The sequence below is a fragment of the Scyliorhinus canicula genome, chromosome 20, assembly GCF_902713615.1.
Source record: "Scyliorhinus canicula chromosome 20, sScyCan1.1, whole genome shotgun sequence".
Lineage (NCBI taxonomy): Eukaryota > Metazoa > Chordata > Chondrichthyes > Carcharhiniformes > Scyliorhinidae > Scyliorhinus > Scyliorhinus canicula.
This window is the reverse complement of record NC_052165.1, coordinates 15,315,703-15,333,897: the sequence shown is the minus strand read 5'-3', so window position 1 is coordinate 15,333,897 and position 18,195 is coordinate 15,315,703. Positions and strand designations below refer to the sequence as shown.

The following is an 18,195-nucleotide window of genomic DNA, read 5'->3' as shown; positions in this document are numbered from 1 at the left end:
GGTTCATGGCACCGTGGCTGGCTCTGCTGCACAGCAGGGCAGGAAGAAATGGCAGGGCTATAGTGATAGGGGACTCGATCATAAGGGGAATAGACAGGCGTGTCTGTGGACGCAATCGAGACTCCAGGATGGTATGTTGCCTCCCTGGTGCAAGGGTCAAAGATGTCTCAGAGCGGCTGCAGGACATTCTGGGGGGGGGGGGGGGGGGGAGGGTGAACAGCCAGCTGTCGTGGTGCACATAGGCACCAACGATATAGGTAAAAAACGGGATGAGGTCCTACAAGCGGAATTCAGGGAGTTAGGAGTTAAACTAAAAAGTAGGACCTCAAAGGTAGTAATCTCAGGATTGCTACCAGTGCCACGAGCTAGTCAGAGTAGGAATGTCAGGATAGATAGGATGAATGCATGGCTCGAGAGATGGTGCAAGAGGGAGGGATTCAAATTCCTGGGCATTGGGACCGGTTCTGGGGGAGGTGGGACCAGTACAAACCGGATGGTCTGCACCTGGGCAGGACTGGAACCGATGTCCTGGGGGGGGTGTTTTCTAGAGCTGTTGGGGAGGGTTTAAACTAATGTGGCAGTGGGATGGGAACCGATGCAGGAAGTTGGAAGGTAGTAAAACGGGGACAGAAGCAAAAGGAAGTAAGGGGAAAAGTGCAAGGCAGAGAAGACATAGTCAAAAATCTAAAAGGGCGACAGTACAAGGTACAGTGACTGAGGGGAGCTCAGTGAATAGGCCCAGTAATACTAAAAGGAATAAAAATGGAGATGTTAAGATTCAAAACAGAGGTAAAAAAACCAACATAAGTGTACTTTACCTGAATGTTCGTAGTATTCGTAATAAAGTAAATGAGTTGATGGCACAAATCATCGTGAATGACTATGATTTAGTGGCCAATACTGAAACATGGTTAAAGGATGGTCATGACTGGGAGTTAAGTATCCAAGGGTATCAAACTATTCGGAAGGACAGAGTGGATGGTAAGGGAGGTGGTGTAGGTCTGTTATTTAAGGATGACATCCGGGCAATAGTAAGGGATGACATCGGTGCTATGGAGGATAAGGTTGAATCCATTTGGGTGGAAATCAGGAATAGTAAGGCGAAAAAGTCACTGATAGGAGTAGTCTATAGGCCACCAAATAGTAACGTTATGGTGGGGCAGGCAATAAACAAAGAAATAACTGATGCATGTAGAAATGGTACATGGGGGATTTTAATCTACATGTCGATTGGTTTAACCAGGTCGGTCAAGGCACAGGCGTGAACCACTCCTTGAGGAGGAGTTTATAGAATGTATCCGCGATAGTTTCCTAGAACAGTATGTAATGGAACCTACGAGGGAACAAGCAGTCCTAGATCTTGTCCTGTGTAATGAGACAGGATTGATTCATGATCTCATAGTTAGGGATCCTCTCGGAAGGAGCGATCACAATATAGTGGAATTTAAAATACAGATGGAGGGTGAGAAAGTAAAATCAAATACTAGTGTTTTGTGTTTAAACAAAGGAGATTACAATGGGATGAGAGAAGAACTAGCTAAGGTAGACTGGGAGCAAAGACTTTATGGTGGAACAGTGGAGAACCTTCCAAGCGATTTTTCACAGTGCTCAGCAAAGGTTTATACCAACAAAAAGGAAGGACGGTAGAAAGAGGGAAAATCGACCGTGGATATCTAAGGAAATAAGGGAGAGTATCAAATTGAAGGAAAAAGCATATAAAGTGGCAAAGATTGGTGGGAGACTAGAGGACTGGGAAATCTTTAGGGGGCAACAGAAAGCTACTAAAAAAGCTATAAAGAAGAGTAAGATAGAGTATGAGAGTAAACTTGCTCAGAATATAAAAACAGCCAGTAAAAGTTTTTACAAATATATAAAACAAAAAAGAGTGGCTAAGGTAAATATTGGTCCTTTAGAGGATGAGAAGGGAGTTTTAATAATGGGAGATGAGGAAATGGCTGAGAAACTGAACAGGTTTTTTGGGTCGGTCTTCACAGTGCAAGACACAAATAAAATGCCAGCGACTGATAGAAATAAGGCTATGGCAGGTGAGGACCTTGAGAGGATTGTTATCACTAAGGAGGTAGTGATGGGCAAGCTAATGGGGCTAAAGATAGACAAGTCTCCTGGCCCTGATGGAATGCACCCCAGAGTGCTAAATGAAATGGCTAGGAAAATTGCAGATGCACTAATGATGATTTACCAAAATTCACTAGACTCTGAGGTGGTCCCAGTGGATTGGAAATTAGCAAACGTGACACCACTGTTTAAAAAAGGAGGTAGGCAGAAAGCAGGAAATTATAGGCCAGTGAGCTTAACTTCGTTAGTAGGGAAGATGCTGGAATCTATCATCAAGGAAGAAATAGCGAGGCATCTGGATAGAAATTGTCCCATTGGGCAGACGCAGCATGGGTTCATAAAGGGCAGATCATGCCTAACTAATTTAGTGGAATTTTATGAGGACATTACCAGTGCAGCAGATAACGGGGAGCCAATGGATGTGTATATCTGGATTTACGGAAAGCCTTTGACAAGGTGCCGCACAAAAGGTTGCTGCATAAGATAAAGATGCATGGCATGGATAGAGGATTGGTTAATTAATAGAAAGCAAAGAGTGGGGATAAATGGGTGTTTCTCTGGTTGGCAATCAGTAGCTAGTTGTGTCCCTCAGGGATCCGTGTTGGCCCCACAATTGTTCACAATTTACATAGATGATTTGGAGTTGGGGACCAAGGGCAATGTGTCAAAGTTTGCAGATGACACTAATATGAGTGGTAAAGCGAAAAGTGCAGAGGATACTGGAAGTCTGCAGAGGGATTTGGATAGGTTAAGTGAATGGGCTCGGGTCTGGCAGATGGAATACAATGTTGACAAATGTGAGGTTATCCATTTTGGTAGGAATAACAGCAAACGGGATTATTATTTAAATGATAAAATATTAAAGCATGCCGCTGTGCAGAGAGACCTGGGTGTGCTAGTGCATGAGTCACAGAAAGTTGGTTTACAGGTGCAACAGGTGATTAAGAAGGCAATTTTTTTTGTCCTTCATTGCTAGAAGGATGGAGTTTAAGACTAGGGAGGTTATGTTGCAATTGTATAAGGTGTTAGTGAGGCCACACCTGGAGTATTGTGTTCAGTTTTGGTCTCCTTACTTGAGAAAGGACATACTGGCACTGGAGGGTGTGCAGAGGAGATTCACTAGGTTAATCCCAGAGCTGAAGAGGTTGGATTATGAGGAGAGGTTGAGTAGACTGGGACTGTACTCGTTGGAATTTAGAAGGATGAGGGGGGATCTTATAGAAACATTTAAAATTATGAAGGGAATAGGTAGGATAGATGCGGGCAGGTTGTTTCCACTGGCGGGTGAAAGCAGAACTAGGGGACATAGCTTCAAAATAAGGGGAAGTAGATTTAGGACTGAGTTTAGGAGGAACTTCTTCACCCAAAGGGTTGTCAATCTGTGGAATCCCTTGCCCAGTGAAGCAGTTGAGGCTCCTTCATTAAATGTTTTTAAGGTAAAGATAGATAGTTTTTTGAAGAATAAAGGGATTAAGGGTTATGGTGTTTGGGCCGGAAAGTGGAGCTGAGTCCACAAAAGATCAGCCATGATCTCATTGAAGGGCGGAGCAGGCTCGAGGGGCCAGATGGCCTACTCCTGCTAGTTCTTATGTTCTTATGTTCTTATGTTAGGGGGTTTGTTTTTGCGGCGGTGGGTTTGATATGTTAATTTCTTCTTGTATTGCTGTTGGTTTTTTGTTATCATTTATTTTGGGGGGTGAGTTCTTTTCTTGTGTTGGTGTGGAAACACGCCTTGTTTGTTTTAAATTGTGGGGAGAAAATTTGTTATTGAGAAACTTGAATAAAAATTATGTTAAAAAAAAATGATCTCCCAAGTGGCCTCCCAGCCTTCATTTTCCATAAGCTTCAACTCAGCTATAAACATTCGCTCAGCTAACACTATACGCTGCCTATACCTTCTCCCATATCCAGCCATTCTTACCCATCACTACTGGCCTTACTGACTACGTAGGCTTCTGATTTCCCAGCGCCTTCCTTGAAATGCTCAACCCTGTATTTATTGACTTCCTGGGCCCTACCTCTCCCTGTCCCTGTTTTCCCATACAAATTCCACCCCATCCTTTTTCCCAGACTCTGGCCCCTACAACTCCCTTCTAAGTCTCTCCTTATTGACCCTTTTTAATTTTTCCACCTTTGGCTTTTTGGTTCCTCTGTAAAACAGCCTCCGACACTAAAGGTGCAAAATAAATGCTTGGCTGTTGTTAGCCTTGTGGTTTTAACTGGTTACCTTTCAGCAGCACAATTGTAAATGCTTAGGCCTCCTGGGCTTGGGTAGGAATGGTGTCCCTATGGGGACTGTATATATGATTCATATCAGGCAAACAGTATTCCTGTTTATGTTCATTTCTCAGTGGTTTCATCAAGAGGCTGTTTTACATGATGATGATTTTCCACACACTTTACCTATCTGCAGGAGGGAAGAACTCCCCATTCAACTTGCTCAATCTCAGCTGGAATTACTTAGCGTGAGAGTGATGAAAGATTGGCATATTGTACAAGAGAAATATCTGATTCCTCACACATCTCCTTAAATGTTGACCACATTATTAGGGGGACATAGAGAGGTATTAAGAGGGCAGGAAACTATTTGAAAAGTTAGTTAACGCAGGCTACTCTCAAACTGCTTCGTCATGTTTTAGGGCAACACTACTGCTTGTCCCCTTACGTGAGGGATGATGGGCATACCTGAGAATTGGCTTGGTATGGCAATGGGATCCGGGGGAGGGAAGGGGGGTGGTGGAATGATGGTGAAATGGAAAGATTAATAAAGTACATTGTGAAGTTGAAGTATCTGTTGAAGAGCTTGGCGTTTATACTTTATACTTTTGCCTTTACAGGAGGATGTTTCCTTTAGTGGTTACAGAAAACATCTTGTTTCACAGAAAGATCCTGCCCCGCTAACTGCAGCTGAAGAGGAGCTACGGCAAATCAAAATGAATGAGGTGGTAATAATTGCAACGTGCAGATGCCAGTTTTTCAATACTACAGTTTGGCCAGTGTCTGTGCTAGATCTGTTTTGGGTTAATGCTACTTGTGCTGAACAGGCAGCTTTATGTCATCGATCGATTTGAGATTCCAAATGTAAATAATCTAACTGTCATTCCGTGGTATGCAACCTATTTTTTTACAAAATCATCAATCACAGCCACACAAATTAACTGATTTGAAGTTGTCGTATTTTAGAGTTACACTTCGAATTTGAATTGGTTATCAAATCATGGGCAGGATTCTCCCGTACCCAGTGGGCAGTGGAGGGTGGGGGGGGGGGGGGGGGGGGGGGGGTGGTCCCCGACGGAGGCGTGAACCACTCCGGCGTCGGCCCGCCCCAAATGTGCGGAATCCTCCGCACCTTCAGGGGCTAGGCCGGCGCCGGAGTGGTTTGCGCCCCGCCGGCTGGCATGGAAGGCCTTTGGCGCCACGCCAGCCGGGGCCAAAGGGACTCCGTCGGCCGGTGCGGGTCTGCGCATGTGCGGGAGCGTCAGCGGCTGCTGACGTCATCCCCGCGCATGCGTGGGAGGGGGGGGTTCACCTACGCGTTGGCCATCACGGAGGCTGACACTGCCGACGTGTAGGAAAAGAGTGCCCCCACGGCACAGGCCCGCCCGCGGATCGGTGGGCCCCGAATGCAGGCCCGTCCACCATGGGGGCAACCCAGGGCCAGATCGCCTCGCGCCCCCCCAGGGCCCCGGATCCCGCCCACACCGCCAGGTCCCGCCGGTAAGGGACCTAGTCTAATCTACACCGGCGGGACTGGCAAAGAACCAGCGGGACTTCGGCCCATCGCGGGCCAGAGAATCGCTGGGGGGGAGGCGCTTCCAGCGGCTGCCGACCTGTGCGGCGCGATTCCCGCCCCTGCCGAATCTCCGGTGCCGGAGAATCCGGCGGGGGCGGGATTCATGCTGCCCCCCGGTGATTCTCTGACGGTCGGAGAATCCCGCCCCATATGACTACAATTTAATGACAAGTTTTGAATGTTTGTAATGTTTGTAATGACAACACTTGTAATGTTGTTTGATCTGCTGTATTTAATGGAATAATGTCAATTACATTGCTAGAGGGATGGAGTTTAAGACTAGGGAGGTTATGTTGCAATTGTATAAGGTGTTAGTGAGGCCACACCTGGAGTATTGTGTTCAGTTTTGGTCTCCTTACTTGAGAAAGGACGTACTGGCGCTGGAGGGTGTGCAGAGGAGATTCACTAGGTTAATCCCAGAGCTGAAGGGGTTGGATTATGAGGAGAGGTTGAGTAGACTGGGACTGTACTCATTGGAATTTAGAAGAATGCGGGGGGATCTTATAGAAACATTTAAAATTATGAAGGGAATAGATAGGATAGATGCGGGCAGGTTGTTTCCACTGGCGGGTGAAAGCAGAACTAGGGGACATAGCCTCAAAATAAGGGGAAGTGGATTTAGGACTGAGTTTAGGAGGAACTTCTTCACCCAAAGGGTTGTGAATCTATGGAATTCCTTGCCCAGTGATGCAGTTGAGGCTCCTTCATTAAATGTTTTTAAGATAAAGATAGATAGTTTTTTGAAGAATAAAGGGATTAAGGGTTATGGTGTTCGGGCCGGAAAGTGGAGCTGAGTCCACAAAAGATCAGCCATGATCTCATTGAATGGCGGAGCAGGCTCGAGGGGCCAGATGGCCTACTCCTGCTCCTAGTTCTTATGTTCTTATGTTCTTATGTTCTTAATGGCCGATTGAATGGAGCGGACTAATCTCACTGACAGATTGCTGGATATCTTACTCAATAGATCTCATAACATCCACACTCCGAAAATGGTTACGATCTCCTCTTGTCTTTGGGCTTTTTTGTTAAAGACATGGCGCCATTGCTTCACGTATGACCTGAAGACATCTTGGGACCATCGGCGTTGAAATTAATTAGCAGTCATCCATTCTGTAAAATTAATTTGTAATGATTGAGTGGAATGAAAAGACTCATTCTAGCCGTTGGCCGTAATCTCCGAAAAAATAAATCCCAAGACACCCATGATTAATGGGGGAATAACTTGTTGATTTTCTTTATTGACAGGGGAGAGCTGAAAACAGCATAGTGACAAGGCAACCAACTTTGCAGGGACTGCCCTTTCCCATACAGGACGATGCTATTGAAGCTCTGGATAAACTCAGCAACAAACAGCTTAGTTACGTTCAACTCGTAAGTACTCATCGCAAATGCATTGGTTTGAATCTTCGTCTTCACCGCTTGCTCTTTAAAGGATTGGTAAAGTTTTGTTGAGTTGATTTGGTAAATTATTCAACTGGCAGTGATTTAGGTAGGGATACAGATCCACAGCTCCAGAGATCCTTTTGCGTCACAAGACCATTATTCATGTGAAAGGCTGATGGTGGTAACAGGGCATCAACTGTATTCTGCATCGCACTCGAGCACATTCCTGTCCTCAGCCTGGGATTCGCTGATGTCCTTGTTGGCATCTGGGGCTGGATCCTCCATTATTGGGGCTAAGACCCCCACGCCGGTGTCAAAACGGTCAAGTTTTACTCCTGAAAATTCTGGATCAAAGGGACACAAATTCCAAGCCTTGCAGGGGGCTAGCAGGGACCCGTTGTAGATCTTGCAGCTTTTGCTGCATTTCCTGGTCGGAGGCCGCGCATGCGCAAGGAGGCGGCCTCCAGCTGCCATGCTGTGCTTCGTGGTGGACTCGGGCCGTGTAGCTAGACCCACAAAAGCGACCCCCTGATCGGCTGCGCGCCCGACCCTCAAACCCCGTACGAACATTCCCCGGCCGCCTATAAGGCCCCCTCTGGCCTCCGATCCACTCGGCCCCGACCAGGGCAGCCGCGGACTGAGTCTGCAGCTGCCACACGAGTATCCCGACTGGCTGGAGCACATTAGTTCCACGCCGTCGAGACTTTGGCCTGTCGTGGGCGGAAGATGGTGGAGCAATGGCCCCAAGCGGCGTGCCGTACTTCCCGAGTACGCCGCTTTTCAGGGCCTGCAGAATTAGTGAACCGGCGCCGGTCCCGATTGCTTGCGGGAACATGGATTCTCCTCCCCTGTGCCGGCCGCGATTTCAGCGCGAGTGTGCGGAAAATCCAGCCCCTGATCTTTCACCCTCCCTTACCTTGCCCAATACTTGCCCCAATATCCTGACTCGAAGTCCTGCTGGCCAACCGCCTGCTATCCTTGACGACTTGCTTTGAATTCCCATACACATTCAATTCAAAATCATCACTTGTTTCAAATTAGCCTCCTGTTTTGCCCAGTCCATCTGTGTAATGTCTTTCAGATACATTTCCCCGCCTGCATCTTATGGTCTTGTGACTCTGGCCCGATAATAACCTCACTCACCATCCGATAGTTCTCTGCTTCCCCATCTCTTTCCATCTTTTAAAAACCTTTCTCTTCAAACAAGCTTTCAGCCCCCATCCCAGGGTTTCTCTCCATGACTTGATGTCAATTGCCCACGTCCTCAATTATCCACCCAATAAGCCCTTAATTGTTCCACTCCTTCTGACTCTTTTGCCAACTTGAGCAGTCCATTCTTTCTATACATCAGCCACACGCAGAGCTGGCTTTGGCCAGTCTTGTGGAGACGGGGTTGGAGGCTGGAGGACGACCATGAGAAAAAAGTTGGAGACACGTCGGGTCAGCTCCCTGTAGCATTCCTGCTGCCAAGAATATTTCCTTGGGGCGGGGCGGGGGGGGGGGGGATCGGATCGCGGGGGGGGGGGGGGGGGGGGGAGGAGGATCGGATCGCGGTGTGGTGGGGGGGGGGGGGGGAGGAGGATCGGATCCCACACCACAGAGAGGAGAAGCCAATTAAGGTGATTTTGATTCCTTTTAGGGGCGATTTTGTGGCTTCCCTGACACATTGCTGCCAATGAGGTAAGGTGGAGGTGGGGGTGATGGCGGAGGGTGCCCCTTACTTGCCAGCAGCATCCAGCCCTTTGGATCCGGGCATTAAGAGGCATTAATTACTAGGAGAGCAAGCACAGGTGCAGCTCATCAGAGGGTGGCCTCCTTGAAGGTTGGTTCAGCCAGTCCTGCTGCTAGCAAGTGCCGGCTCAAAATTCCCATTTTGTCCCAACATTGGGGTTCTATAGCGTGTGAAAAAGTTATGTCCTCTGCGTCAAACATGTACGGTAATCTCAGGTACGTTTATCAAGCTTCACTTTATCTAATCCCTTGATATATTTTCACTATCAGCCCTAAAATGTCTCCTTCAGCATAAACAATCCCAGGCCCTTCAATCTCTCTGCATAGATGAGGGCCAGAATTCTCCGGCTGCTGGGGTTCCCAGTTATCGTGGGCAGTGCACCCCCGCCATGCGTTTCCCGGCGGTGTGGGATGGCTTCAATGGGAAGCCCCATTGACAGCGGTGGGAACAGAGAATCCCGCTACCAACAAATGGCGCGCCGCCTCCCGCCTATGATTAGATTACCTTACTCTTGTTCCACTGTTAGTGTCATGTGGCAGCATGGTAGCACAGTGGTTCGCACTGTTGCTTCACAGCGCCAGGAACCTAGGTGCGATTCTGGCTTGGCTTTCTGTCTGCGTGAAATCTGCACATTCTCCCCTTGCCTGCGTGGCTTTCCTCCGGGTGCTCCAGTTTCGTCCCACAAGCCCCAAAAGATGTGCTTGTTCAGTGAATTGGACATTCTGAATTCTCCTTCAGTGTACCCGAACAGGCGCCGGAGTGTGGCGGCTAGGGGATTTTCACTGTAACTTCATTGCAGTGTAAGCAAGTTTGGATAGCTGTTATTTGCCACCGAGTATAAATCGCTGATATACACTGAAAACAGCAATGGACCCAGCACTGGTCTCAATGTATTCTTTCCCATGTTGATGCACCTCCATTCACAAATACTCTTGTTATGGAGGACGTAGCCAATTTAAACTCTCCCTTCAAAGAGTATGTTCAAAACCATGCCTTCCTACTTTGTGAGCTAATTGCTTGGGTGACGTGGTAACATAAGCCTTGGTGCAACCCAAATGTGCATCTTATCCATTCAATTCATATCATCAACAAACTCTGCCATTTCTTTGAAGAATTATAATAAATTTGTCAGATGTGTCAAGAGTGCATTTAGCCACCAGTATTTAAATGTGTTATTTATTTCTGTTGGCAGAAAATAGACTTTAATCAAGAAACAATAAACTTGGCGGATACAACCCATACGGAAATAGGGGATTTACCAAAGCGAGTACCAAAGGATTCAGCTCGTTATCATTTCTTTCGCTATAAGCACTCTCATGAAGGAGACTACTTGGAGTCTATAGGTATAGACTTCTTTGACAATATTGGGTCCATTGTGACCCTGTAAGCTTACCAAGTAATTATTTGTTTGGATTTTAGATACCTGTTGTTGAATCCATGAGATAATAATCGTCTGCAGTATCTCAGCAGAAAAGTGCTTTGGATGGTTCCCCCCAGGTTTCTTTACTGGATCTTATTTTAGCAGGAAGAGCATTTTGGCCTTTTCTGCAAACTTCTCCTGAGATCCTGTCAACATTACTGTCATCAGTCAATAGGAAGCAGCCAGTGTTATAAAGGGCTGGCTGATGCTCCATCATAAACAGCACCATCTCCATATAAGCAATGACCAATGCTTTTTTGCTCTGTGAATAAATGTTGACCAGTTTTAGTTGACAAAATTAGTCGGTTTCTCTTGTGAAAGGAGGGTATAAAATATTTACTTGTCAGGCACCCGGGTTCGATTCCCGGCTTGGCTCAATGTCTGTGCGGAGTCTGCAAATTCTCCCTGTGTTTGAGCGGGTTTCTTCCGGGTGCTCCTGTTTCCTCCCGCAAGTCCCAAAAGATGTGCTTGTTAGGTGAATTGGACATTCTGTATTCTCTTTCAGTGTACCCAAAAGGTGCCATAGTGTGGCGACTAGGGGATTTTCACAGTAACTTCATTGCAGTGTTAATGTAAGCTTACTTGTGACACTAATAAGAATTATTATATTATTATCTGTCTTCCAGTGTTTATATACTCTATGCCTGGGTACACATGTAGTATTCGAGAGCGAATGTTGTACTCCAGTTGTAAGAGTCCCCTGATTGACATGCTGGATAAACAAATAGCTCTGGAAATAACTAAGAAGGTAAATATTCTTCAAAATCCTTTATTTTTGATTGTTTAGCTTAGTTATTCATCTCCATGTTATCCTTTGGCAACCAGAAAAGAAACATTACAGAATGTTCCAATGCTTTTTCCATCTCGTTTTCTGTCTAGGTTTTAATGTTGGCTCCATTTTATTTTCTTCTAAATATATTGCAAGTGGATAGTGTTCATTTTCTCCAAGGTAGTCAGTCAATTTACCTGCATTGTAAGTGGTCTAAATTCATTGTTCATAATGTGGCATTGTGCTGTTTGTTAAACTCGTCACAAAAGCATGACATTAAGCCTTAACTATGAAAAGGCTACTGATTTATTTAATTTTTAAAAAAATTATCTTTGCTGCACACTTAGATTGAACTCTGGAAAAGTGGTGCTATCATCTTCCATAAATTCACCAATCCTAATGCAAGATTTAATGACTTTAAATGACTAATAAATCAGCACCTTCTGAACATGTCAACTTTAAGTAAATTACCAGTGTTACTAAATGCAAAATCAGTTAATAATTTCTCACTGCGGGTGAAAATGTCTATTACTTTAGAGCAGTAAAACTTTAATAATTGAATTGTCTTCATATCCTGATTATTTTTCTCATTGCACTTGTTAAGTCCAAGAGGGTTATAGTCTTGATATTTTTTGGTGAAATGCTACCATTTTTCGCAAATTTGCTTAATTGTCACTTATTTGTACCTGCCATTTGTATGTAAAATTATGAGGAAAAAAAATTATTGGCCCACTTTTCTATCTTCAGATTGAAATTGATGATGGCAATGAGCTGACTGCTGACTTCTTGTATGGAGAGATTCACCCAAAGCAGCATGCACACAGACAGATCTTTGCCAAACCAAAGGGTCCTGCAGGCAAGAGGGGGATAAGACGATTAATACGGGGGCTGACAGAGCCTGAGAAAACTGACTAAAATGGCAATCATTTCCAAGGTTCTGCTGTTTCGGACATTTTTTCAATGCTTTTAACTCAATGCTAGTCTGACATATTGATTCCATTCCATGTCATTTTACTCAAATCCACTTAGAATGTTTTTGTGTTGTCTCTTAAATTAAATCTGTAAATCTTGAGTTGGACCCAATTTTTATTTTCAGTATTTGCTGTTCCGTTTTTCAGACATTCAGCATTCAGACTTTTTCTTCTTGTTTTAATCCATCGTGATACTTTTAAGTGCTCATGGCTAAAAGTTGTCATTTTTTTGAGTTGATCTGTTATATATAGCTGACACTTGATCTGCTTTCTTGGCACTCGTTCATTTTGGTTAGCTGTGCAAACCACCAAACTGGATTTCAGTTGACAACCCTGCCACGTTTTTCCACTTTCTTGCTGAATGGTGCTTTAATGCAGTCAACACAAATGGATCTGAATGAAATTCCGAAATATTCTACACGGCGTTTTAATTGTGTGATGCAGATAGGGGCGGCACGGTAGCACAGTGGTTAGCACTGCTGCCTCACAGCGTCAGGGTCCCGGATTCAATTCCGGCCTTGGGTGACTGTGCGGAGTCTGCACATACTCCTCGTGTCGGCGTGGGTTTCCTCCGGGTGCTCCGGTTTCCTTCCATAGTCCAAAGATGTGCGGGTTAGGTGGATTGGCCACACTAAATTTCCCCCAGGTCAAGGGGTTACAGGGAATAGGGCAGGGAAGTGGTCTTGGGTGGAGTGTTATTTCAGAGGGTCAGTGCAGACTCGATGGCTGAGTGACCTCCTTCTGCACTGTAGATTCTATATGCTCTACGATTGTACAGAAACTCACCTGTCCAACTGTGCATTTCATCTCAGTTCAAATGTTGGTGGTAATCCAATTTGGTTGTTTGCTGCACCTGGATATTGTAGTCTGTATTCAAGTGAACATTATTAACTTCAACCATGTCTCAAATGTTACAGAGCGGGGCTCGGAAAAGTCACTCCAACCACTCCATGAGCACTCCAACCACAGGGACCAATAGGCTTTTGGTTGTGATTAAAATTACAAATTAGAGGGCAGCATGGTGGCCTAGTGGTTAGCACAGCTGCCTCACGGCGCTGAGGTCCCAGGTTCGATCCCGGCTCTGGGTCACTGTCCGTGTGGAGTTTGCACATTCTCCCCGTGCCTGCGTGGGTTTCACCCCCACAACCCAAAAATGTGCAGGGTAGGTGGATTGGCCACGCTTAATTGGAAAAAAAAATGAATTGGGTACTCTAAATTTATAAAAAATAAACTGTGACTGTCTATGAATTTCTTGAGCAGACATATATTTCATGAATATTGCAGTGGATTAATAAATCAAATAATGATGGAGAATAATGATGCGTGGGTTTCACCCCCACAACCCAAAAATGTGCAGAGTAGGTAGATTGGCCACACTAAATTGCCCCTTAATTGGAAAAAATAATTGGGTAATCTAAAATAAAAAATTACAATTTAGTTATCTGCTTTGTATTTTCAAAACAAAAATATCAATTCTTCCTGATGCAAATTATATCTTACGTGAAGAATCAATTCCTTTTGTTAACCTGGTAGTCAAAAGTTTGCAATTCAATATATTTTATTAGGTATATTCAACTTTCTAAATTCTGCAATGTGGTTTTTGTTTGTTGACTGTGGAGTGGTGGAGATGCAATGTAAAGCTCTAGGCTTTAGCTGGATTCTCCGGTCCCCCAGCCGTGTGTTTCCCATTGGCACACCGTTCGTTGGTGGCGGGTTTCTCTACTCCCGCTGCTTGCCAATGGGATTTCCCACTGAAGCCACCCCGCGCTACCGGGAAACCTGCTGGCGCGGGTGTACTGCCGGCGGGAAAAGCGAATCCCAACGGCCAGAGAATTCCGGCCCTAGCCTTTTATTTTCCTGAACTTTAGGTGACTTTTAAACAAGTGTATATTTCAGCCTTATAAAATTCAAATATTATAATAGTAATATTTAATAAAGAGTTTTTATCTGTAAGAATAGAATATTGAATGTTAAATAAATTATGTTGCCGTTTATTTTTCTATTCAGAACATTGCTACCGGCACCTAATCATTGACTCAATTGACCCAAGGTTGTTCTTAATTCGATCCAGATGTTTTAAACAAATATTTGGTGTGTATTGAATGGAAATAGTGACACGATGCTAGTATGGGAATTTTGCTTCCAAATATTGTTTTTAAAATGCTACCATTCTAATTTCTAAATCAATAAAGAGTATTAGTATGTGACAAGTTGGGTAGTTTCTTGTCAAATCAATCCTCCTCAGTTAATGCTTTCCAGCTTTAAAATTAATTAGGTAATTCTATCAAAATACTGGCCCTCAACTTCTTCAGAATGGCAATCAGTGGCACATTGCCACTCCGTAACGATTTACCTTAGCTCAAATTCGAAAGTGCCAGTCTTGCCCAACCTTCCTGACTCAGGCTGGGTGAGACTGATGAAGCAGAAGCAGGCCAGTGCCTCCAGCAGCAAAGTGCAAAATGGGTGGAGCAAAGGAAGACATGCCCCCTTTTTGCAGCACTCTCTGCCATAAACAGGCAGGTGAGTTTAAAGGGCCCATTGTAAATGAGAAGGTAAGTTTTAAAGATAATTGAATGGAAATGCATATGGCACACTTGCATTCATCAGCCGGCAGATTGAATACAAGAGTTGGGAAATCATGTTACAACAATATAAAACCTTGGTTAGGCCGCATTTGGAGTATTGTGTGCAGTTCAGGTCACCACATTCTCAGAAGGACGTGGAAGGTTTGGAGAGAGTGCGAAGATGCTTCACCAGGATGTTGCCTGGTCACGAGGGTGTTGGATATGGGGGGAGGTTGAATAAACTAGGATTGTTTTCACTGGAAAGAAGGAAGCTGAGGGGAGACCTGATTGAGGTCGACAAAATTATGAGAGGCATAGACAGGGTGGATAGTCAGAGGTTTTTTTCCAAGGGTTGGTGTCAATTTCAAGGTGAGGGAGGGGGCGGGGGGTGTAAGTGTTTCCCGCAGAGAGTGGTGGGTGCCGAGAATGTGCTGCCAGAGAATGTGTGGAAGCAGGCACATTAGCAACATTTAAGAGGCATCTGGATGGATACATGAATAAGGAGGAAATAGGGATACAGACCGAGTAAGGGCAGAAGGTTTTTTTTAGTTACGGCATCATGATTGGCACAGGTTTGGAGGGCCTGTTCCTGTGCTGTACTTTTCTTTGTTCTTTGGATGTAGGGATGGGGGTTCATATGTTGGCAGGGTGGGGGGTTCAGACATAGGCAGGGGTGCTGGGTCAGTTGAGGTTGCAGGTATTTTTGCCCAAATTGATACCTGGTTTGGCTTTTCAGGATGCCCCAAAGTGCTTTACAGCCAGGGAAGTAGTGTGATTGTTGTAATGTAAGAAACCTGTTAACAGGTAATCCCCACAAACAGTAATTAGATCATTCTTTTGGTGATGTTGGATGAAGAATAAATATTGTACAGGACACCAAGGAGGGCTGCCCTGTGCTCCTTCGAACAGTGTTAGGGGAGCTTACGACCCCTTGAAGGGGAAAATACTTTCTCAGTTTAAAATCTCATCCAGAAGATGCCACCTTAGACTGTGCTGCACTGGAGTGTAGGCCTAGATTTGTGCTTAAGTCTCTGCAGTGGGACTTGAACCTACATGAAGACATATTCCTGGACTCCTGAAAGAAAAATGGGTCTCAAGTCTGCCAAATTAGAAGCCAGCTGCCCCATGCTGAGAGCAGTCTTAATTGATTCAAAATGGGACTTTCACCCCCATTTGGGAGGAAGTCCTACCCTAGAGACTGGCTGGCAGCTTTGTAGTGCCAGAAATGCCAGGATCAAATGCTGGAACTACAGCCAATCCCCAAGGAAGAAAGTCATGGAGCCCAGATTCAAGAGATAAGTCCGGTGCTTTCGACAGCCCTGGCTCAGAGATCCCATCGAGAGGTTGTGGGTCACTGTTCCCGAGATTGGTGAAAAACGGTCCTGGTAAGGATTGGCCACGTGTAGACACTCTTCACAGTGGTTCCATCTTGTATGATGGATGGCACAAAATTAAAACTTGTCATAACAAGTTTTAAATTTTTTTGTTGTGGCCTCAGAAGATCATTAAATACAATTAATTTGTATAATGGACAGGCTTATGTGTAAAGATCACAATAATTTTGTTTTCACTTCTTAGCAATTCAATGATGTAGTATCAATCACAATATAGAAACAAGATTAGTAACAAAAATAATTAAAGAGGTTTCAGTATTTTGTTACGAACTTGCCCCGTCCTTTTGCTTCTGTGTAATTAATTTGATTTGCAAACAAATTTCACATTTAGTTTTAACTCAAGAATACATCTTAATATTTATTTTCCTTTGAAATGGACAGAAGAACCCACATAGTTTCAAGTGCTAAATACTGTCTGAACACAGTTATCACCTGCGCCTCATTGACATTATGCAAAAGGGCGAAAATCTTAGTTCATAAGAGTTGTTAATATACCTATGAAAACAAAATGGAATCATATTGCGAAATTCTAACTAAAGCGGTGTACATGATGCTTGCAGACCAAGGACATGTGTAGAGTTTAAAGTAATTCCTCAGAAACAGAAGGCAGTGATGATTAATACATAGTTTAAAAGACGATAAACAGTTAACTAAAATTGTCTCGCAGGGAGATAGCGGAGGATAAAGCTTGTGTGCACTCATTAGAAAGATTAAACTGGAGTCTAAAAATGAGCAGTGAAGATATTAGCCCAAAAGGCGCATTAGTGCAAATACAGACTGAATACAAAGATCAGCTGTATCACCATCAACATCCTGGAGGTTACCATTAACCAGAAACTGAACTGGGCCAGCTATACAAATACTGTGGTTACAAGAGCAGGTCAGAGGCCAGTAGTTCTTCAGCAAGTAATTCATCTTCACCACAGCCTGCCAATCATCCACAGGCACAGGTCAGGAGTGTGATGGAATACTCACCACTTGCCTGGATGAGTGCAGCTCCAACAACACACAAGACGCTTGGCACCAACTAGGGCAAAGCAGCCCTGTTTGACTGGCACCCCATCCACCACCTTAAATATTCACTCAGTCCACCAGAGATACACAGTGACAGCAAGTGTGCATCATACACAAGCAACTCTGCAGCAACTCACTAATCCTCCTTTGGCAGCCCGGTATAAACATACAACCTCTATCACCTACAAGGGCACAAAGGCAGAGCGGGCATGGCTGCGATGTGACCTGACTATTTCTAGCATTTGTGTTTTTTTATTTCAGATTTCCATTCACAGTATTTTATTGTGTTAGTTTAGTATCTGCTTCCAAATTTAAGGGAGAGTTAATTGACATTTTCTTAATACAGCAGGAGTAGGCCATTCAGCCCCTTGAGCCCATTCCATCATTCTATTAGACCGTGGCTGATTAGTATCTCAACTCCATTTACTTGGCTCCTGCTGCAGCTTGTAGCTACTCCTGCCAGGAAATCTGCTTTCATGGTATTCCATGCTATGCCACTGAACCACAGAAAGGTTGCAGCACAGAAGGAGGCCATTCGGCTCATCCTGTCCATGCTGGTTCGAGGACACCCAGTAGCCCTTTCTAATCCCGGCTTCCTGCACCCGGTCCACAGCACTGTAGCTTAGAGCAGTTAAGGTGCAGATCCAGGTATTTTTAAAAAGAGTTTAGGACCGCTGTCTCCTCCACCAATTCGGGCAGCGAATTTCAGATACCCGCTACCCTCTGCGTAAAAAAGTTCTTCATCATGTCCCCTCTACACTTTTGCCACTTATCTTGAATCTATGTCCACTGGTTCCAGAATTTTCCACCAAGCAAAATAATTTATGTCTTTGTTCCATACCTTATAATATGTTTGCCTAACAAAATAGGAGGAACATAGGACCCCCCCCCGGTATTAGCCCGCCCACTGATCAGTAGCCCCCAATAGCGGGCCTGGCCACCGTGGATGACCCCCCCCCACCCCCCCCGGATTGGGACCCCCCCCTCCCCCTACCAGGACGGCCCCCGCAGCCAGAACGCCGAGTTCCTGCCGGGTAAGACCTCACGCGAATTACGTCGGCAGGACTTGGCCTGGAGAA

The 18,195-nt window shown here is 45.0% G+C and overlaps 1 protein-coding gene across 1 annotated transcript in view; it reads left to right on the top strand.

The window, feature by feature from the left end:
* LOC119955155 (twinfilin-1-like) overlaps positions 1 to 12,245 on the top strand; it is a 55,932-nt gene extending 43,687 nt beyond the window's left edge. Inside the window, exons 6-10 of the mRNA XM_038781090.1 lie at positions 4,914 to 5,018; positions 7,115 to 7,240; positions 10,177 to 10,327; positions 11,031 to 11,152; positions 11,921 to 12,245. Of these exons, the coding sequence (XP_038637018.1) occupies positions 4,914 to 5,018; positions 7,115 to 7,240; positions 10,177 to 10,327; positions 11,031 to 11,152; positions 11,921 to 12,088 (672 nt within the window). The 3' untranslated portion in view covers positions 12,089 to 12,245. The remainder of the gene's footprint in view (positions 1 to 4,913; positions 5,019 to 7,114; positions 7,241 to 10,176; positions 10,328 to 11,030; positions 11,153 to 11,920) is intronic.
* Positions 12,246 to 18,195: the final 5,950 nt, after the last annotated feature.